General features: G+C 40.8%; 1 protein-coding gene across 4 annotated transcripts; it reads left to right on the top strand.

Moving 5' to 3' along the window:
* The first annotated feature begins 97 nt into the window (after positions 1–97).
* Positions 98–20,664, top strand: LONRF3 (LON peptidase N-terminal domain and ring finger 3). 4 transcript variants are annotated; one of them, XM_071813496.1, is made up of 13 exons: positions 99–826; positions 2,083–2,201; positions 2,783–2,905; positions 5,109–5,264; positions 6,667–6,910; positions 7,588–7,678; positions 10,683–10,797; positions 11,202–11,323; positions 11,996–12,154; positions 13,184–13,346; positions 14,125–14,274; positions 14,994–15,154; positions 15,833–20,664. In XM_071813496.1, exons 1-12 carry the CDS (start codon positions 193–195, stop codon positions 15,150–15,152), a joined length of 2,235 nt encoding a protein of 744 aa, XP_071669597.1. In that variant the 5' UTR covers positions 99–192; the 3' UTR covers positions 15,153–15,154; positions 15,833–20,664. The 4 variants fall into 4 exon arrangements, with proteins under 4 accessions (XP_071669599.1, XP_065702506.1, XP_071669597.1 ...); XM_071813498.1 differs by having other exon boundaries at positions 98–826; positions 7,594–7,678; positions 14,994–20,664; XM_071813495.1 differs by having other exon boundaries at positions 14,994–20,664.
* The last annotated feature ends 1,885 nt before the right edge of the window (positions 20,665–22,549 follow it).

Here is a 22,549-nt window from a genome sequence, read left to right on the forward strand (position 1 = left end):
GGGCGCTGCCCAATGAGCGCCGCCGCCCGGCGTCACGTGCCCGCCTTTATATAAGCGGCGGCGGCGCGGGGCGCTCCCGGCGCGGGGCGGCAGCAGCATGGGCCGGTGGGGTCGCACCGCGCCCGCGCCCCCTTTGCCTGCGCGCCCCGGTGTCCCGCAGCGCCCGCCCCGCTAGGGCCGCTGCCCGCCGCTATGGGCTCCCACCTGCCGCCGCAGCCGCAGCGCCCGGAGCCCCAGCTGGTGCTGCAGCTGGCGGCTGGGGCTCGTCAGGCGCAGAACTTGGAGCTGTCGGGCGGCGGCCTGGGGCCCGAGTGGCAGGTGCTGCTCGGGCGAGCCGACGCGCTCGCCTACGGCGGGCGGCTGCACGAAGCCCTGCCGCTCTACCAGCTGGCGTCCCGCCACCAGCAGCTGCGGGCGGAGCAGTTGGAGAAGCTGGTGGAGTGCCTGGCGCAGAGCGTCCGGATCAAAGAGGGGCTGCCCGCCGCCGGGAGCGGCCCCCCGCAGCCCCGCGAGTGGGATGTCTTCAGGTGCCGCAAATGCCAGGGCTTCCTCTTCGAGCCCGTTTCCTTGCCTTGCGGACACACGTTCTGCAAAAAGTGCCTGGAGAGGGACCGGGCGGCCGACTCCCGCTGCGTTCTGTGTAAGGAGGAGGGCAGCGCGGCGGCCGGGCAGCTCCTGCGGGTCAATGTCATCCTCAGCAACCTGCTTGCCAAGTGGTTCCCCTGCCAAGTGAAGGCTTCGCAGCTCAGGCACGAAGGGAACCTCCTCTATAAGGAAAAGAAGCTACAAGCCGCCCTGCAGAAGTACAACGAAGCGGTCAGCCTAGGTAACGGGTCCCCCTTCCCCGACACCTGCCTGCGGGGGACGCGTTCCCCGCCCGCCGCTGCTCGGGGTGCGGCGGGGGAGACAAGTGTCCACCGGCCGGAGCTCGCCGGCCGCCGCTCCGGCGTGTCTCACCCCGCCGAGCCCCGGGCTGGGCCGAGGGTAGGCCCCGCGCCCGGGGGTGTGCCGGGGCCACGCTTCAGCCTGCCGTCGGCTCCCCGGGGTGGGCGGCCGCCGCCCGGGCCGGGTCCGCGGCAGGTGGCGGAGGATCACGGGGGAGAGCCCCGGGGAGGGGTAGGGGCTTTTCGGCCCTCAGTGAAACTGGGTCAGGAGAGCAGCGGTTGCGTAAGCCGGAGCCTGCGGTCCGGCTGGGCTCCCCCCCGTCGGCGCCGTTGTGTAACCGGCGGAGCCGGGCGGGAGCGGGCGGCCTCGCCCGGGGCGCCCCGCCGCTCCCCGGGAAGGGCTCCGGGCGGGCGGGTCGCTGGGCGCAGGGTGTCCCTGACGAACACCGCGGGGGAGCGAGCGGCTCGGCCAGGGCAGCGGCGGGGCCGCGGGTGCGGGGCGGGAACCGCCGGCACGGGCTGTGCTGGGAAAAGTTTTGCTGCGGTCGTTTTAATGGAGTTTCAGATAAAGCAGCTGACGCTGCGCGCAATAGGTGGCGATTGAAGGCACGGTATTACGGGTAAGAGTTTCTTCTAAACGCCAGGGTATTCCAAACACGAGCGTACAGCCTTGATTCAGTACACGCTGTCTTGATGCCACATCAGGCAGCATGTGTAACTAGATCACTTTATCTGCGCTGCTGTAACGTTAGCTGATTCTCGTAGTTGTAGCTTGTTTTCCTGTGTTGAGCTATGGCAAGAAAATATCCTTATGTACCATTTAAAAACTTTGATACTAAAAATTTTGAAACTCCTCCCTACAGTACGACAGCATTCCGCTTGCCACCTTAAATTTCTCCTGTATGTTTCTATCAGTCATCGAATCCTCGTTCAGAGCTGATAATTTGTGTGAGTGTCTCAGCATTTATTTATGCAATGTTCCCTGCAGTTATATAATACACAGCTGACATGTTCTCTGGAGTTGCCCAAAGAGGTTTCCAGATTTCAGTTAGCACATAGTTATTTAAAAAGTGGATATTTTGTGGTTTTGTACAACTTGGAGGCACCATGTGGTTAAAAAAAAAATATATATATCTATGTATCTTATGCAACTAACTTTTAAGTTACTTCAATCAACCAAATTTTCTGTTTCCTACAGCTCCAAATGACCACTTACTATACAGCAACCGTTCCCAGATTAACTCTACTTTGAAAGCTTGTGAAGATGCATTGCATGATGCTGAAATGGCATGCAGACTGCAGCCGAACTGGTTGAAAGTAAGTTCTGACTCCAGACATAGTTTGATTTAAAAGCTTAATACTACCCTGATAAAAAACAGTTGGGATGGTCAGACAACTGTATCTGATGGAGGCTTTAAGTCCTGTAACTTCTTGGACTCTGTGATTTACACACATTTAACCATGATATTCTTGAGCTTCCTGGGGTGAAGGAAGTGAGTGATAATCCCAGAGGATGACCTGACACTATTGTCTTTGACCTGGATGAATCTCAAGTTCATGAACTGTCTCTAAAAGCTGAATGCTGGGCTTATATAATTCTATAAGGACATAATGACTATTTTAGGAGATGAATGTAGGGAAGGTAGATTTCTCCAGGATCAGTTTGGCTCAGGTACTGCACAAATCATGCTTGTTAGAGTTAGAAAATATTCCAGTTCTGCCTGTAAGAGCTTTCAGGACACTTGTGGTTAAAAACCCAGATGGTGGTGTCCAGGTAAAAGAGATGGTTATAGTGATTCTCTATGCCTTTTTCTTGTCTGGAAAGGTCTTTTGTAATTTCATCTGGTTTTGCATGACAAAAGAGCAAAAGCTGCAACTATGGATGTGTTTGACTACAGGGTCACCTGAGGAAAGGACAAGCATTAGCTAATCTGGGGAAAACAGAAGAAGCTTTAAGAGAGTTTCTATTCTGCCTTGCTCTAGATACTGGGAACAAGACTGCCAAGTCTGAGGCACAAAAGGTGAGTTCCCTAAATTGTTGTTTTCAGTGGCCTTTCATGAAGGAGGATAGGAATTTTTCTTGTCTCTTCCCCTCTTTCTTTTTTATTACTGTCAAGAGCTGGATGGAGAGTTACATCCAGACTGTTGTTCAAACTTTAATTATGTATTGCTTATGTGAAGATTGAGAAGTAGCAAGGACATGTACTTACTATGTGGAAACAGTTACAGTGTTAGCATCAGCAAAGTAAAAGCTGAATTGTTAATAATTGCCACCCACAGCCTATTGTGATTCCCTGTAGTTGAATTTCTAAACGGCTTCCTAGCTTGGCAGCGTGTGACCGATCACAATGCAGAAGAGGGGGAGTTGCACTCAGTGTTGTCTCAGGCCGTTGACTGTCAGAATGCAACACGCAGCAGCCGTCAAACTCCGCTTGGGAGCAGCAGCTCTCTTCCTCCTGCCAGCCGTGCTGCTGCGCATCCCTGTGCAAAGGGAAGCAGTCAACAAAAGAGCTGGTTTAAAATAATGTTTAAAGGTTGCTAATAATTAATGCTATATAAGCAGCGAAATGAATCTGCAGGTTCTTATATGGCTTTTGTGAAGACAGCTCGGCTTAGCACACCCCTCACATCTCTGATTTTCTGTGAATCAGTGTTTTGACATCTGACCATTTTTTTTGTTGTCGTAGCTATAAGGCTTAGCATCACAGTGATAGCTTATGGTAATATAATGTAACAGTTCTGTTTTCCTTGTACTGAATTTTCTAAATGGCAGTGCATTCACACTTTCCTCCATCACTGTTGGGATGGGAACTTCTGGGTTTCCGTGTGCTATAATGTGTAAGGTATTCTACGCATGATAGAGTTCTTACAGTCAAGCACTGCTCATGGAAGTAACTGAGTGTATAACCTGGATGGCTGTAGTGAAATCGAATTTTTCTCTCATTTTGCATATAGTTGAGATTGCCATCTCCTCCGAGTTTCTTGCTACTGATATTTGGGGTTTTTTTTAGTTGTGTGGGTGGGGTAGGTGGGTTTTTTTTTTGGTGGTGGGGGGGGGGGTGTTGGTTGGGTTTTGGGTGATGGTGTGTTTGTTTTGGTTGGGTTTTTTTTTTTCCAGTGAGCTCCATGCAGTCTTCCACTGTCATTGTGCCATGATTTGTTCTCATAGTCATGCTGGGAGACTTCCTGTGCACTAGAGCAAGAGAAGCAGGAACAAACAGATATGTTTCTAAATTCAGACTCCAAATAGCGTTATCCAAGACACCTAATTTCTGAGCAGTGGGGTTCTGAGAAAAAAACCTAGGCTTCTTATGACTGAACGAATTACTCATGCACTCATCAGACACAGAGTTCATCCATGATGCAATGTTCTACTGGGTCATTTCCAAGGCTGTTTGCATAACAATGACATACTACATTTTCCCAAATTCTTCAGGTGCAGCTGTGATGTTTCACTTGTATTAACTGTCTGTCTGTGCTAGTTTTGACATAGTGTGATCCTGTGGAATCCTTTTTGACTTTAAAAAGAAATCTCAGCTGTCATGTGGCTTCTTCAGGCATCAGCAGGATCACCTCCATAGCATGTTGAAATTAGTTTTTGAAGTGTGAATCTTCCATTCAGCTCTGTTTCTTTCCTTAAATAATCATCTGATAAGCTATGTCATACAAGTGGCTACAAGCTGCTACTTGATACAGAGTCACTCATTTTCTGATAGCAAATGAAGAAATAGCATTTTTCTACTGCCTACATTTTTTTGTATTCTCTCACAAGTGAATTAAAAATAGCTACAATTTACAATATCAGAGACATTTACTTAAGTGAACTTGGATTAAGCCTGTGAGATGAGTGCTCTCTGTACTAGCGAACTCCAGTGAAAGCTTCTGATGTGCAAAAAAAAAAACAAAAAAACCATATTTAAGAAAGATGTTAGTGATTTCTGGTGAGTTCTGAACTGCAGGATAGAGGACAAAGGCATGCGTGTGTCACATCACAGAGAATGGTTAATAAATTTATGGGCTTATTTAACTCTGAAAATGTCTCTTGCTGTCTGGCCTATATTGCATTAGCTCTTTCACTTTTTCTTCTTACCTTAGTCTAAAGGACTCTTTAAATGGTTTTAACAAGATCAAGGATGCTTCTTTCAGCTGTTCCCTTACTTGCTTTTTCATTTAGAGGTTGCAAGGAAGGAACTAAGCAGTGAAGTGTTCTGTTTTATATCACAGCTTCTACTTAGTTTGTTTTCACTCATCCCGGGGAATGCTCAGGAACACTTACCCGATATCCTGCAGCTGTTGTCACATCACTCTAGATTAAAGGGGAATCTCCTAAATTCAGTGGGATCTGGAGGCACCAGCCATAACCTACAGAGGTTGCTCAAGGTAACGATCAAGTCTGATGTGTGGTTCTTAATTTGTTGTGTGTTTTATGTTTGCATTGGGAAGCTTTCTCTTGGAGATAGGAGAATAGATTTTTCTCAGATTTTTACTGAGTTCCAGAAGATACAAAACAATGTTGACTTATTGAAGTCTCTTTATCTGACTTATTTGTCTTTAATAGAAGTTCTCTGTTGTTGTTCTGATAAGTGTTATGCCAGAACAGAGTACTATTCCTGTAACTCTCTCTAGCTCTTCCAAGTAGTTGGTAGTGGGAAAGAGTCTCTGAAGATTGGCTTGAGATACCCGCAAAAGCTGTGAAATGCTAAAATCTAGGTTTTCAGCTTGAACTGTAACTGATGATGTCAGTGACAAAAATCATCCTGCATTCAGATTCCCTACAGCGCTTAGAGGTTATCGCAGAGCCATGTATGATATATTCATCCCCCTGTTAAGTTTGGCTTCACAGCTGTAGTTTTGTAAATGGCTGTTGAGGTTTACATTCATGGGCTTGTAAGTACCGCTTTTGTTTCATTGAAACCTAAACTTTGAGGACAGGTTTTGCATATACTGTGTATGTAGAAGAAAACTTCACTAGTCCTTATCACTACAAAAAACTTCACAAACAAAAATGGCAGGTTTTGAGCAGTCTTGTTGAGACTGATAAGAACAATCAGTGACATTGCCTTCTGGAAAGGCTGCTGGGATATTCTGAAAATAAATCCTTTTGTATGGCCCTTTCGCGGAGTCATTTGAGGGACAGGTCGCTGGTCTTTCTGCATGTTACACATCACCGCAGGTCCTGGGCACAACCCACAGTATCTGCTTTCAGGTTCACCTGGGGGGTTGATGTGACAAGCTGAGAGGTGATGCCCTGTGTGATGGCTGCTCACGGGTGGTTCTGTGGCCACGGGGGGATAAAGGCTGATCATTTTATCCTTGTGAAAGAAATCTGTCTCACTGAAGGAAGCTCTGTCCACTTTCTCTGTTACAAGTTTTGTGTGTTTATACTGCTTCCTTGAAATAAACTCGCATTGTTTTGGTTGGTTTGATGGTTGATACCATGCTTGTGATCTGAACAATATGCATTTTTCTATAGGTTAAGCGATAACAATATATTTAACCTGAGATCCAGCCACAGTTCTGCCTGAATCAAATTTGATGACCAAGCTATAAAGCCACACATAAGGGCTGAAAATACTCAGTGTGGGGGGGAATAGGGAACAGCAATAGTTCATTTCTTTTTTTCCCCTCATTAAAATCAGTCCCTGACACATCAATTCTCAAACTGTTGCTTCTTGAACTACAAAGTCCTTCCTGGAGATCTGTAATATTGTGACAGGTTTGGGGTTTTTTCCTTAGCAAGTTGTTGGAAGGCTGGTCTAATGTCAGTCCTCTCTTCACGCAGGTAAATGTGGAACAGAAAAAGGGTTTTCCCATTCAAGAGGAATCAAATGTAGCTACTTCTGGTAGTTTGAAGAAATCTATACAAATTACAGAGAGCAAAAAGGACTGCTTGGAGGAGGAGAACAAACTCAGCTCCATGCCAGAGTCTGCCTTTCTCATATCTGAGAAGTGCAGCCTCCTGAAGAGGAAGTGCTGCGCGGAGGAGACGCGCAATGCCGAGGTACCCTGCAAACTGCCCAAGAAAGGTGTGTTCAACGATGCCCTGGGCAAGTTCCCTGGCACGCGATCAGTGGAAGTTTCTCTTTTGTAAAACTTAGAGGAAGAGGGTCCAAATTACACTTCAGCTTTTATATTTTCTCTTTAGCCTGATCAGGGCATGATGTGGAATCTTTGTGTGGGAAAAGAAATAACTTAGATATACTTAAATTATGTTAGTCTAAAGGGAGCTAAGAAAGTTGGGTCAGCTTTATCAGCAGAGCTCTGAATCTTATGGAACAGTTTCACATATGGTCTTGGCACTTTCTGGATCAATTTTAAAAGTTTGTTTAAAAGCACAAATTCTGTTTGTCGTTCATGATATCTGGCCTTTTCTTCATGCTCTGTGGGATGTATTTACAATGGCACAACAGGGGAGTTTGTCCCACTTAGACTTCTAATACCTATAAAAAATGTCGTGACATTAATTGTTAATGCTAGGAGAAATTCAACCCTGTGTAAGTGGGTATGATGTCACCAAAATTAAGGGGAGGTATGCTGATTTGTGCCAATAGAAATTATTGCAATGATGCTTGATGGTTCAGTAACTTGCAAGTATATACAATAAACATTTAAGTATCAGATGCTGCTTGTAGATGCATGGATTACTGTTGTGTTTACATAGTTCTATTAAATTACCTTATAACATGTTGTTTGTTATTGATAGATACAGCTGATACAAAGGGAAATAGTACTGGACAACATACTCCATTTGAATTTGTGGATCCATCAGATTTGGACTGCTCCCTGTGTATGAGGTATTCTTTGTTTTCTTGTGAATGTCTTTAGCTTTTAAGCTGTTACCTCTTTCCCTTTTGTGACCTAGTGAAGGTGTCAGAAAGGTTTCCTCTCGCCACCCACTGGCACACATAGTGCACAAACCACAGTATGTCCTCTGGAATTTGTAGAGTTGTGTCTGATGTTATATAATGCACAAATAGCTAAAGGAACCACATCCTTTGAATATTGCAAGTTTGTATGTAAAATACAGTGGTGCTGCTATTGCAACAGGAGAATCTTGCAAGCAAACAAGACCATGGTTTTCCTCTGTTTAAGAGATGGTTCCATTTGCTTGACGATCTCTTGTTCCAGTAAACCAACAGTTATTCTTGGGGACAGCAATGACTTGATAAAATCAGTAGGTGTTGTCAACTACATTTATTTTATTACTTGTTTTGTAAAAAAACATTTTCACTTTGGCAAATACACGTTAGGTTTTGTTACTGAAATAGGAGGAGATACTGGGAAGGTGTTTTACAGGAGTCTTGACCTCTGCACTGAGTGTTGCTTAGTTTTGTCCTTTTAATTACCCAGATTTATCAATAATGCATATTGGAGTTAGTTTTGCACTATACTTTAAATGCTTAAATAGCAGATAGCCTCTTTGTGGATTTATTTCTGAAGGCCTATGCTTTAACAAATCTGGATTTGCTTTGTTTTCTTGTTTGGGGGAGGGTAGGCAGAGAGAAGCTTCAATTTATTTCAGACAAACCAAAACCTTTGAGGGAACAACTACTGTGTTGTTTGATTCACTTCTGCTTGGGATCAATCAGATCTGCCCCCTCTCCCTCTGCCTACAGCTGAAACACGTTCTGAAAGTTTATACAGCTGTCAAAAGACTTGATGCTGCTAAGAGCAAAACTTGCCTCTAACAGAAAGCCACACAATTAGTCTTACTGGTTTTAACGAGTCTGCATGTTCACAATCATTATGTCCACAAAGCATTTTTCAGATTTTTTAATTAAAATTAATTATTCCTACTCCCTCATCCTCTATGTTAAATCAGAAACAACCAGACTACAAGACATTTGTAAAGGAATTAGCTTAAGGATTGCTGATTCCCTTACAGGAGAGGGGGTGGTGATACGGATCTAGTAATTGCAATCCCAAATAGAGGCCATTTGCTTTGTAACATCACTGCAATGATGAAGGCTTGTGCTAAGGGAAGCTGTCACAAGACCTTTTTCTTGCTATTAATGTAGGTTGATTGTAATTATTTCCTGCCATGTTCCTCAGAAGTATTTTAGGGATTTGGATCCTGAGATAATTTGGACTAATTACCTAGTAACCTACTGACCTGCTCACAATTAACCGCAGGAGCTGTTATTAACCTATTTGTCTGATAGCGTGGCCAAAATGTTATTGATCTACATTTGCTCCAGCAGTGAGCAGAAAATAAAAAAGAAACAGTCAAAGCAACATATTGGTGAGAAATGAAGGAGCATTACTCAGCAGGAGTGATTTGGTTTCTGCTGTTACAATAGCTTAAAATGATGTCATGAGAAATCTTGGTACACAGTGTTTCTTTCCACAAGTCATGAGCTTCATCCAGGTCCCTCAGAGTTGTCAGGAAAAAGCTGCCACTGGCTTTCAGGAGAGCTAGGGCAGAAACATTCATTTTAAGAGGAATTTCTTGTCTTTAGGCTAACATTTCAGATCAAGTCACTACGAAATAATTCCGTATGCAAACCAGTGCTAACTGAAACATATCGTAGAGTTCAGTATTTTATACAGTTCAAAGCCATACGGTAGCCTTGGTGCAGTAAGGTATTTCTTCATGAAAAAATTAACAGGGGTTTTCAATTATACAGTCAAGATGCAATAAGATACTGTGGTATTTTTGATACTTTTTCATATGTTCATTTGCTTAAATGTCAATATTTACAGTAACTTTTATAGTAACTAATGACTTTTATTATACTGGCTATGGCAATCTTGTTAAGAGCCAATTATGCTCTTAAATCTTGTTAAAAACGCTAATAAATGTGGGTTTAAATATTATTTCCAGATGTATAATAGAACTTAGTGTACTGTTTTATTTTAAAGTAAACTTATTAATTCACTTGAATTATAGCTACATGAATATTTGAGACCTTAAAATGCTTAGACAGCATGTTGTAAAATACAGTATATGCCAAACAACTTAATTTCTAGTTTCAGATGCTTTATATTAAAAAACAAGACCAATAACCAAACAAAACCAAACAGCTTTCATATTATTTATCTCTCCCCGAGGTACTTATTGGCAAGGAAACATCACTATCGCTTTGCAGTATCACATAATCATAATAAGTAAAAAATCCTTACATGAAAATGTCACAGAGGTACTTGAAATGGGTAAAGATTAGATATCATGATACTTTGAAGACCTGGCCCTATATATTTAAACCTTTTTTAGATGAAACATGAATCTGCTGTCAGTCATTTGCCAGAAAAGCAATTATTTGAAGGATAAAAACTGTCTATTCCAACAAAACTGCTTTGTAAGTCCACATTAGAGTTGGCAATAACGGTTTATTGCAATCACTTATGTGGGTTATTACTGCAAATAGCTATTTTTGTGCTCAGCTTACACATACAAATAATCACGATTTCCACAGTACTAGTTATGCAAGTATTGCTCAGTTTCATTAGAAAAAGTCAAATGGTCAAGCTTCTGCTTTTATTTATTGCTTACATAGAGGAAAATTAAATCCTGGCTTGTTGAAAGTTAATGACAATATTCCCTGTCACAGTCACTGAAACCAGAATTCATGGGCTGCCTTTCATGTTAGGTGGCAATAAGCAAGTCTGGAAGCTGAATAAATACAAAAGTTGGTTGAGGAAATGGAAAGCAAAGAACAGCTTTATCCCTGGAGTAGTCAGTGGTTAAATGTAGTGAATTAATATAGGTGTGGGGTTTTTTTTGTTCTGGTAACAGCTTTTTGTTTTACTTTGGTACACGATATTGTCGTTTTTTTGTTTTTGGATTTTCCAATCCAGGCTCTTCTATGAACCTGTCACAACGCCTTGTGGACACACCTTCTGCCTCAAATGTCTTGAGAGATGCCTGGATCACAACCCAAAATGTCCCCTGTGCAAGGAAGGGCTCTCAGAGGTAAGGATTCTTGGATTTTCTGGGCATGAATTCAAGGGCACAGGATAGGATTAAGTGGCACCTTCAGAAACCTTTATTTCCCAACTTAAAAGAAATATTACATAACTTAAGAAGAATGTGACTTTTAAAATGCTCTTGTGATTTACAAAGCATGGATGGTGTCTTCTGTTCAAACCTTAGGGCCAGACCTGTACTTAGAAAGGAGGTGATTTTACTTCCCGGATTTCCCAGGATAATGCCTGTAACTTAGGGAATGGTTCAATAAACACCTCTTCAGTGGCAGTACAAGCCTAAAAGATGGTTTTGATTTGCTATAGATATAAGAAAATGGAGCTAACAGATGACTGCCTTGTGCGCTTTGAAATGCCGGCGTTATCTATAACTTGTGTGTGGTTTTACTGCAGTGCTTGGCTATGAGGAAATACTGTAAAACAGTACTAATGGAGGAGTTAATAGCTAGATATCTTCCAGAGGAACTCACTGAAAGAAGAAAGATTTATGAAGAGGAAATAGCAGAGCTTTCCAAGTATGTAATCCATTTATGTAAAATCCAATCTTTAATGCCGCTGCCGTTAGCTGATGAATGGCTCCTGCTCCTGCGGAACACGAGCTAAGATGCTGACAAAGGAGCTTCTTTTTCAGTATCGTGTGATTTCAAAGAGAAACAGGGTCCAGGCGAAATTGCGATTTGAGTTAGCATAAAAACTGGGCACTGTGCTAAACTATAAACAGAAGTAGAAGAAATGTAGAAGGTTGCTTTATAAACAAAGTACAAAACAATGCGGCTGCTTTCAGGGGTGCTCTGTGAAAGCCACAGAGTGAGACAATAGGTGGAAGCAGTCTCACAGGCTGGGGGTTGGGATGTACTGGGTAGGGAAGAAATGGGATTAAGGAAAATAAAGTAAATAAAAGCAATAAGGAGATGCATTAATGCTCTCACTAGCAAAACCAGAAAGCATAACTAAAAAAATCCTTCTGCTAGTAAGTGGTATATCACTTTCCATAATATCTAGTTAAGTAAGGGAAAAAGTAATTTTAGTTTTTACTTTCTCCATTAAGAATTTTATTCTAAAGATGCTGTAATTTCTATTCAAATATATCATAATTGTAAAGACTATGTTATTGCAGAAAATATATTTTATACCTTGTCAGTAGTCTGGTAGAATGTCATATCTGATTTTTCCTTTCTTTCTTACAGCCTAAATAAGAATGTTCCTATATTTGTCTGCACAATGGCGTATCCTACAGTCCCATGCCCTTTGCACATCTTTGAGCCGTGTTATCGCTTGATGATTCGAAGGTGCATGGAGACTGGCACCAAACAATTTGGGATGTGCATCAGTGACCCTGTAAAGGGGTGAGTGAGCAGCATGCTCAGACCATGTGATGGAGCAAATCTCTTGGAGAGGTGCAGAAAGGTCCATGGCTGTAATATCCGTGATCATTTTCAAGTAGAGAAAGTTTCCTCCTCATCATGCCAGTTAAAGACATTGAGAAGACTGAAGTTTCTGTCTTGAGCACTTAGATTCTGACTAACAGGTCTGCCCATTTTTCTTGAAACACAGACAGCTAGTGTGTGTTGGATGAAGTTGAGCTGCACGCCTCCTGTAATACAGGAAAAGGAAGTCTATCTTCTTACTGTTCTGAAATCTGTTGAATGCTTTGGTACAAGAAATCAAATTGACATGGCAGTAAGGCATGTTGGTGGGGTTAGTTTTTTCTATATTATGGAAAGAATAGCTAAGCTGTTGGGATACATTTACATCTTCATTGTCCTGAATATAGTGGAGGCTGCAGAGGTACAACAGGACCTTCAGAAGGACCAGCTGAGCGTTTACATTGAGCCATTTACAGTCAGTCGTAGGTAACTCCACCTTAATGTCTGTGGCTGTATTTAGCTTTCTTCCCTTCTTTTTATGCTGCATACCTACAGGGTATGTATACACCATAGAAAGTAAGATGTGCACAGAACACACACCTGCAAACTAAAATCTGCCAAAATTGTGGGAAAACATTTTTTCATTCTAGATTATATAGTTATTCCACAATTCTAATATTCTGAATTGCACTTGTTCTTCTGTACAAATCAATTGAATTATGGAGCAAGTGTGCTGCTGAGCTGTGTAACTTTGAATTTCATAAGATGTTCCCTGTATTGCAAAACATGCAGTTACTGTTAATCAGATTAGACAGCCTGAATCTTCCTGATAGTTTTGAAAACAATTGTGGAATAATTTGAACCACAGCAGGTCAGTACTATGAACAATAGAAATGAGCTGACACTGGTAAATACCTTTGTGGCAGAGACTGGCTGTATGGCAGTTCTGTGGAACTAAGGGTGGAGAGAATAAGACTTGTTGACTTGCTTTTGTTCTGATTTCAATAGGTTTGCAGATTATGGCTGCATTCTGGAGATAAGAAATGTTGAATTCTTTGCTGATGGTCGCTCTGTTGTGGACAGCATCGGCAAGAGGAGATTTAAGGTGATAGAGCACAGCCAGCGCGATGGCTATAATACAGCAGATATCGAGTACATTGAGGATCAAAAGGTAAATTTAGAGATATTTCATTTAAACTGTATTACATGTGAAGTTCCAAGCACATGTTTTCAGTGAGTTGGCTTTTTTTTTTGGTAGAACATTTTCTAGTAGAACAAATTTGCGGTATTTACTAATTGCACATGTTTGAAGATGGGAAACATAATAGTTACCACAAGCATGTACACACACTGCCTATAGACTGAAGAGTGTTTTTCTAGAGATTTTTAGCAGAAGACAAAACTAAGTGAATCCAGGATGAGATCTTACCACTCTTCTAGACAGAATAGCTGCAGTTTACACCTGCCTCCATTTGCATTGAAACCAATTAGAAAGCTCAGGTAAGAAGGAGCAGGATCAGGTCATTACACCTTCAAAATTATTTACATTAATTCTTTTTTTAAGTATATATATATGTATGTAGGTAAAATATTCTGGATGATCTATGAGCTTTTGGTATATAATGGAAAGATAAAATGTGTACTCTGAGGAGCTGCTAATAATTACAAAAAAGCTTTGCATAATCTTTTTTCTGTGTCATATGATGTTTATGTAAAAGTTGTTTTCATATAGCAATCCAGAAAGTGCTTGTTCTGCAAATAGTTGGCATAGAATATAGGATAAGAAAATAAAGGGTTTGATAGTTGGTGGTGGGGACATACACCAGAATAGGGGACACCAAACTAGCTTTCATGATGTTTCCCTGTTTCCCTCTAAAAATTAATGTTGTGCCTTCCCCAACATGCAGACTGGACTGACAGTAGCCTCCCCCTCTCCTTACTCCTTCCAGGTGCAAGGACAAGAGTATGCTGCATTACTTGTTCTCCACGATTCTGTCTATGATCAGGCATATATGTGGTTTAACTCCCTCAAGCAAGCACTCAAAAGTCGAATTCTCAGTCATTTTGGTCCAATGCCAGCTAAGGATCCTGACCCACAGGTATCCAGAACCAGTAGTTTATGTAACTTGTAGGGACAGAAATAGCAGGGATAGCCAATAAGCTGGGAGGTGTTTTAAGATCGAAATATGAATACTCTTTGTTTATCCTGCATAAGCTGAGTATCTAAGTTACATTGCCATACAGCAGTGGTAGCAAAGTTGCAAATGAAAAGCGTGTATTTAGTGTTGGTATGTTCCTGAGACTACTTAACTGACTATATTAATCCCAAGAGACTTAAATGCCTTTTTGCCTACCCTACTCCCCCAGTTAAATGACTGAGAGAAGACGAGGAAAGTTGGTACTCTTGTTCAAGGACTGCAAATGATAGGAATCCTAAAATAACAGAATATAACAGTAGAAAGAAAATACAAACTAGTGTCAAAGTATGAAGAAGGGAGGCAGGAATCCCAAAACAGTGTCTGTAATAACGTGGGAAAAAAATACATAACAATATCTAGAAGACCCAACCTATAAACTGTTGCTAGAAATAGAAATGCATCTTGATTATGCCTTCAACATCCTATTTTCAGGAAAGGTGCAACTTGGTTGTAATTATTTTCAAGCCAACCTGTAATCACAAGCCATCAGGTTGGCGGTGAAATGACGTGCTTGCCAGATTGCTCTCAAAATGCTGTGTTTTCAAAGTTAAATGTTCAAAACCAAGACCTTACCATCTATATGTATCCTAACTTCTATTTTTTTTTTCCCCTTACTGCAGTCTAACCCTAATGGGCCAGCCTGGTGCTGGTGGGTCCTGGCTGTCCTTCCCCTTGAGAACAGGGCTCAGCTCCCTTTCCTCGCCATGAAGTCCCTCAAAGACCGCTTGAATGGCATCAGACGTGTCCTTACGTTCATGTCTCGTACAAGATCACGGTGATGGTGAGGAGAGCTGTGAAGTCTCCCGCAGTACTTGACTGTAGACTGTCTCTTGTAACTTCAGCTAACTGCAATAATGTCTTACAGATTTGAGTGTCAGGATGTTTCAAGCCCGAATTTCAAAGAAAATGAGTTATAAAGAACAAGGGAAGTTTATGGATACTTCAATAGTTTCGTTTTGGAACTCTGAGATGATTATTCAATCACTGCACTGCTAAATTTATAACAAATGTGATAGAACAAAAAGTGATCTTGTTTGCCATAAACCTTTTAAAAAGCTTAAGGGGTTTTTTAATTTATTTTATTTTTATTTTTTTAGTGGATGAGGGATAAACTGTGCAGTTTAATGTGAAGCAGAAATAATAACGTTAATGCATTATTTCAGTGAACTGCAAAGTCTTTTATTCCAAATGGTTCAGGTTTTATATAGCATTGTGTAAAATAATGTTCACAACTTCTGTTTGATAATTTATTTTTGCACTATGATGTTTTGTTTCAAAGTGTTTATTATTTATGTGTTCATTCTCTAAAGGAAAACGAGCTGCTCTATTTATAGTGTTTTTACCCTGTATTTATCACTGAGGGCAAAATGATGATTCTAGCAGTGCATGAGCAACTGCTTTCATAACTTTTCAGATATTTGTGCTCAAATACTTTGAATGTTTTTCTACTTATCCCCAGTCCTGCTGTGGCTTAAGGAGGACTTTTCCCCCCTGAACCAGCCTGCCATGAAGTCTTTGAATACACACTGAGATAATTCCAGCACAGTTTTTGGAGCTTGATCCTGCTCGCGACCTGGTTCCTGCTGTCACAAACCAGTCGCACAGATGCTGGACCTCAAGCGTGTTTAAGTGCTTGGGCCAGTTCAGGTATGGAGCAGTTGAGGTCAGTGGGAATCGGCCATAGCGGTGACAGAAGGATCTATCCCCTAATTTTTCACAAAACGGAGAATAACTTGGAGTTGAATTTATATCTGAACTCTTTCTTGCAAGAACGGATAATGGCTACAAACAACTGTGAAGAAAGAGCCACAATATAAGAAAAGTGGCTTCTACAGAAAACTGGAAGTACTGGTAGCATTTCATTGTGGGTTACTACATAGTTGTGGGGTTTTTTTTACATCAACTCTTGTTGCTGTTAAGATCAGTTTTATTTCTTTTTAAATTGTTTGGTAGGGTTTGGCTTTGGGGAGTGTGTGTGTGTAGGGACAAGGGGAAGTTGTTCAGCTTTAGGGACTCAGCAGTTTGTGTCACATGAGAAGGAATATGTTGTAATAAATGCTATTTATTACACCCTGATCTTCAGATTCCTGCTAGCTTCAAATCTCTACCCAGCCATTGCATTTCTCTTCAGAGACTGGGTAGTCTTGCTAATAATAGTTAACTCCCAAGGAAAACAAGTGAATTTTAGCATGATTACTTGTAGCTATAGAACAGGTAAAAACAGGGCAGAAATGAGAACAGGAAGTATCTTGGCTTTGATTTTTTAAAAATTTTTTTTAACAGTTCATATACTTGTTTTGCTGCTTTTATTGCTTCCGGTGTACCGCTTTCTAGATCGGATCTTGCCTCCATCTGACTTTGACTTTCACTGATTTCAATGTAAGCAGAACTGGGCCTTTTATTCTAAACTACTGTTTTCCTTTCCAGTGGCAAAGAATAGATTGAATTGAGAATGTTATGGAATGCTACAAATTTATTTGTTTACCCAGGATAGCAGTCTCTGCCATTCCATGCCTTTATGGAAAAATGCAGTAGAATTTAATGCCAATTTTCTGTGCGTTTTTCCATCATCTCATCAGAAATAATTACTTAAAAGTGATCTCCATACTGTTCAGTCTCCATAAAACTACCTTTGTTCCCTCTCTTGTTAAATTCTATAGAACTTTTCCATAAGGGTACCAAAGAAACAAATGGAAGATAAACGTGTTTCAGTCTTGTGATGCAAATGGAATATGTATCCTGTGTTTGCATTGAGCTGCTCTAGAAACGCTACAACTTATTTCCATATGCTAGATTGCTGCACTTCTTCCATACCATAGGTGGTACTTTACGTGCTTCTCTGTAAATAATGTATAGAAATACATACATGTTCTGAATAATAACAAGTGTATGGTGGCTGACACCTGCTATGGCATTTGTCTTCGTAAGTCAATAACAAAGTGATTTCTACTTGTTTGGAAGTGAAGCTGCATTAAATGCAATTCTTCCTTAAACCATTATGTATTATTGCATAGCATAAGGGGCCCATATTGCTCCCACAGAAAAAGCTGTCACTTTGCTACTCTTATCTGTGAGAAAAGGACCTTAAATATCTATTTTAAACTGTTTTCTCACTGACCTCATTGTTCTTTTTTCCTGCATGCTATGTCTTCTACATACTCATATTCTGCCTATTTTGTTGATTTAGAAATTGGCATGGAAACAATCCTTGATTTGAAAAGTGAATATTGTCTTTTCTGTTAGCCTTGAGTAAAGCTGCCAGAATTTCCAAAGCAGAAACTTGTGTACATGCCCTATATCACCAACGCCAAGTGCATTTGTTGCAACCTGGAAACACTGGACCTGCTGCACGTAACGTGTGTGCACAACAGATCAGATACACCATGAAGGTTCATCTGTACATGTACAGCACCGTTCTGTCTGTGGCTACACATCCTAGGTTAATAGCTGAAGTCTATTAATTCCATCAGAAGAAAAAATACTGAGAAACAGATTTGTTAGAGAGCACAAAGCTGTCCAGGAACAGCTGGGCCAGGAGTGAGCTGAGATAGCGAAGTGTCAGTAATGAGGCTTCAAAACAAAAAAACCCTTCTAATTATGCCACAGTATTGCTGACTTTTTTTCCAGTTGTATTAATTGGTACAGGGATGTAAATGCAACAATTTTTACAGGCATGAATGTACAGCTGAGCAGATTTTTTAAAAATAGCTTCATTTCTAATTATAGAAACAGCATCGATCAGATAAAACACTAATTGGGGGAGTATTTTATTGAAGCTTCTCATATTTTCCAGTCCCATAACCAGACTTGCTCATCTGTTTAAAAAAAAAAAACTCCTGACTCAGACTCTCATCTCCTGTGTGGCCAGAAGTATTGATTAATCTTTATTGGGAGGGCATCAGGAATGCACAGGCTTCTTGCTAGTTCTTCAAATAAGTTAATCTCCATTGACCCCAGGTCACCGAGTTCAGATTGCTGAAATCAATATACATTTTTTCCAAGGAAATGTGATCAGTCCCCCTTTTTTTAAAAAAAGTGGAACATAAAAGGCGAATCTTCTGTAATATGGAGACAGAGAGGGAATCAAGAATAGGTCAAACTATAACTAAGTTCCAGTCTCCTGGGCAACAGCACCTAAACATCTCCTTGAGACTTCTGGAAGGTTTTAGGCTTGCATTTGAAAGATATGGTTTTGTTAATTTGAAACGTCTTAACTTTTCTATAAGTTAAGTATTTAACAAAATACATTAAAATAAATAACATGACTGGCTGTATCACCTTTCCAAATCCCTCTACATAGACATTATAAGGTTTCTAATTAAAACCAGAAGTTTGCTGCAGGAATTAATAGTAATTTTTCATTCCCATACACAGGCAGATGACACTCAAAATAACTTTGCTTTGTCTTATATGCTCCTCTGTCTAGCAATAACTTACGGGGATATGTTTCCATGAAAATAGCTGTTATCTTGGTTGAAAGTATCCTGAGACAGGGCTGGATTAATCAGGAAAAATCATGAAACCTGACAGTAAACTCAGACACAGTTGTGGAAAGTAGTTCAGTAATTTTAATAATTAAATGATAAGATGGTATGGTAGGCCATTATCATGTTATGTCTTAAGTGGCATTCTGGTTTTAGTTGTGAAAGTCCCTCTTTTGTTTCAATTTGAAGTGTTGGTGTCTTATCTTCCACACCTTGCAGCAATAAGAGATCCCAGCTGTCACACTGGATGGCTGAGCTGTTGCTTGGCCTGTCTGTCTGTCCTGTGTGACTGCTGACTGACAGAACACCTGAACTGTGGATTTCTGAATCCAAAGATTATTTTAATCTCAGTAAAATGATCTGGATTTGGATATAGCAGGTCTGGCTTAATCCGTGCTGTAGAGAAAGAGCTTTATAAAATTAAGTTTTGCTTTAGATGGTCTTCTCATGGAATACTGGGTTTAAAGGGACCTCAAGAATCATCTGGTCCATCCTTGCCTGGCAGAAGCATGGTCTAGGCAAGCTGGCCCAGCACCCTGTCCAGCCACATCTTAGCAGTGTCCAGTGCTGAGGAATGCACCACTTCCCTGCGGAGGTGATTCCAGTGGCTGGTGGTTCTCATTGTGAAAAATTTTCCTCTTAATGATTTCTACTTGGTGCTGACAATTTACTGGTGTTTAATAGCAGGAGTTATATTTAAATGCACTGTTTAGGAATGGAGAACATGTTCACAAACTCTTATTTTTAAAGGAAGTGTAAATTAACTACCAGGTTTTTGTGCATAGAACCCCAGTGGAACTGTATGCACTTTGGGTAGTGCTCCCCTGTTCCCTGAGTCCTCCATTGGATGAATTCAAGCTCTGCTTAGTTCTCATTCAACTTGTCAGCTTCACAACTGAACTTGTAACTGGGGCAGCACCTGGTTTAGGATCTGGGGGTTATTCCAAAGCCCCCTAAATCATGGAAAGTCTGACAGCTACAGAAAAATGGTAGTTTCAGCAAAGTCACTATTTTGGAACATTTAGCTAAATAAATATTGCCTGGATACAAGCAATTCTTCTGCTTAGACAGGATTAAAATGGTGAATAATAAAAAACTGAACTACTACATTGACTTACTCATCCAGGTATCATGTGAAGTGCTTAATAATGTTGGAGTTTCATAAGGTCTAAAGTAACCCTCACATAGAAGTGCCTGTATTCTGTTATTGCCATTCTTGAGCTTTTTAATAGAATCATAGCCATATATTTTATAAATATAAACATATGCACCTTTAAATCTTTACATTCAATTTGCAGAACAAAGGTTTACAGAGCAGAAGTGTAGCAAAACCAATGTAATAGCTTCTATAATTCCCTGGGGAGGAGCAGAAGTACAGGAATGAGGAGCAAAGACTCTGTGTTAGATGTCTTAATTTGGCACCATATACTTGTCCAATTTAATTCCATCAAGCTATGTGGTTACAAGAGTGCCAGAAATATCTCTATCAAGCCATTTGAAATAAAAAGTTTTGTGGACTTGTATATTCCATTTGTTTGTAAAACATCCTTTTGTGCACTGTAATGAACTTGAAATGAAACTTTAAGTTATACTCTCATATCATTGAACAGAGTACTGTTCAGCTACCTCTACATAAGGTTGAAGTAATTTGTTTTTTCCAGATTTGTTCACATTGTCATATAAAATATATTTTAAAATATCATAGTCCAAAGAACCTGTATGTGTTTGTAGATGTACTTATAACTATGTTGTACCAACAAAGTCTGTGTGGAGAGTTGTTTGCTAATTAAAATTTTTGTGTTATTTACTCTTTGGCTTGCATAACAACGAATTACAGAGGTGAACAAGTATTACACATGAGCTGCTTTTTATGGTGTGCTAGATAAAGGAAGACCAAATCCTAGATCTTGTGTCACACACCACCACGTGATGTGAAGGAACCAAAACACAGAAATGAAGTTGTCCAAACGTCATCATTTGCAAATGACATCAAGTGCTTTTTTTTTTCTTCTTTGGTGTAGTACAGTAACTGTAATGGGAAGTACCATGCGCTTCATGGATTCTGGTACCTCCCATGTGTTACTGTTTGCTTTACAGGTACCTGTGATTTAACACTATAACCAGGACACTTTTTAATTTACAGTCTCAAGCAAGAATGAATCCTAGCTGCATTTTTACGCTGCACCTGTAAGGCAGTGAAAGGACTATTTACAGTCAAGACCTCTTAACAAGAAGTTCTGTAGGATCTTCTAAGTTCTTTACAGAAAAAGCTAGAGAATAGTTTTATTCATAAACCTAACAGTGAGAGGACTGGTCCCAGAGCTTATTCTACTAAAAATGGGTAAGAGTTGCCAACATTTTTAAAAGTTGGGTAGGTATGGGCTGCTGGTTTTGCGTTGTTGTTTAACCAAGATGTGGCTGCCGAAGTCCCGGCCACCTCTGCTATCAGAGATTTGCTTGTTGGTCTCTTACGTAAGCTTGTTCAGGCCCTGTATTTATTTTAGAATCCAGGGCACAGGCTCAGACTGGGTATGGAAAGCCAACAACTAATTATGTCAAAACTGCTGTTTTCTATAACAAAATACATTTGCATCAGAGCAGAGGAAATGTTTTGGTTGAAGTACTTTTTCATCAGTATATACTAAATAGTCAAAACTGAAGCTTTGCTTGGGACTATGTTGATACAAACAATTCCTTTTAAGTAATTATCTTAGTTTTGAAAGCTTTAAAAACAGTTATAAAAAGTGGTATTTAGATGCAGTATAAAGAAGAGAAAATTTAAACCAAACATAGGATAGCACGTTTCCCAACTACTTGCTCACTGTGTTCTCATGTACATACGCAGATTCATTCAAATGATACTTGAAATATTCTGAAGTCATCTCTGCTGACATAATGTTTCGTATTAAAATAATCATCCAAAATGGCTAATCCTCTCTACCATGTAGAGCAGTTCAAGGGAAACTACGCTGTGCTGTGAACCTTTGCTCCCCAGTGTGGTTCCCTGGCAGCAGAGCCTGCGGGGCCGTGTCCCACAGCACAGCTCCTGCCTGGGACCGGCCACCCCTTGGAAGTTATGCCATTCAACTGTGATGTGCTTTTCATTCTGTGAATGCCACCAAATCCCAGAACATCTCAAGGTGCTGTGGTTCTCTGTATGACTGAATGAAAGGTATGGCAACATTTTTATCTTCAAAAGGTGCAGCTTTGTTAACTCAATAGTTATTTAGCGTCTGCTCTAGCAGTCATGGGTTGACAAGTCTTTACTCCGTGCTACTCACAATAACGAGGTAAGGTGTGCGACCTATCATCTGCCGGGCCAGCAGACAGATGAAGGAAGAACAGAAACCGCATTACTAAACTATTGCAGGACTGGGTTTGGGGTTTTTTTAAATGTATTTCTATCAGCAGTTACTAATACTAAATTCTCCAAAAACTACACAATATAATAACAGATTAAGTCATGCTTACTAGTAAACAGTAATGTCATCAGGTCATCTTTACCAGAAATGGTATGTTTTTAACTAACCAGATAAATTGTATATTGATACCAGAAAATAACATACAGAGGCTACCTGAAAAACAGAGCCCTGATGTAAGGAGGAAGATTCGCTACGAAGACAAGACTTCAGCTGCCACGTGCAGAACAGATTACATCTTACGATAGGATGGCTTTCAAGTCGTTAAAGCAG

The sequence above is a fragment of the Patagioenas fasciata genome, chromosome 11 (assembly GCF_037038585.1).
Source record: "Patagioenas fasciata isolate bPatFas1 chromosome 11, bPatFas1.hap1, whole genome shotgun sequence".
Lineage (NCBI taxonomy): Eukaryota > Metazoa > Chordata > Aves > Columbiformes > Columbidae > Patagioenas > Patagioenas fasciata.

Coding starts and splice junctions, on each gene's coding strand:
- LONRF3 (XM_071813495.1), top strand. CDS start 193: ATGGGCTCCCACCTGCCGCCGCAGCCGCAGCGCCCGGAGCCCCAGCTG. Junction 2,906..5,108: donor CCAAGTCTGAGGCACAAAAG/GTGAGTTCCCTA, acceptor TTTATATCACAG/CTTCTACTTAGTTTGTTTTC. Junction 14,275..14,993: donor CTAAGGATCCTGACCCACAG/GTATCCAGAACC, acceptor CCCTTACTGCAG/TCTAACCCTAATGGGCCAGC.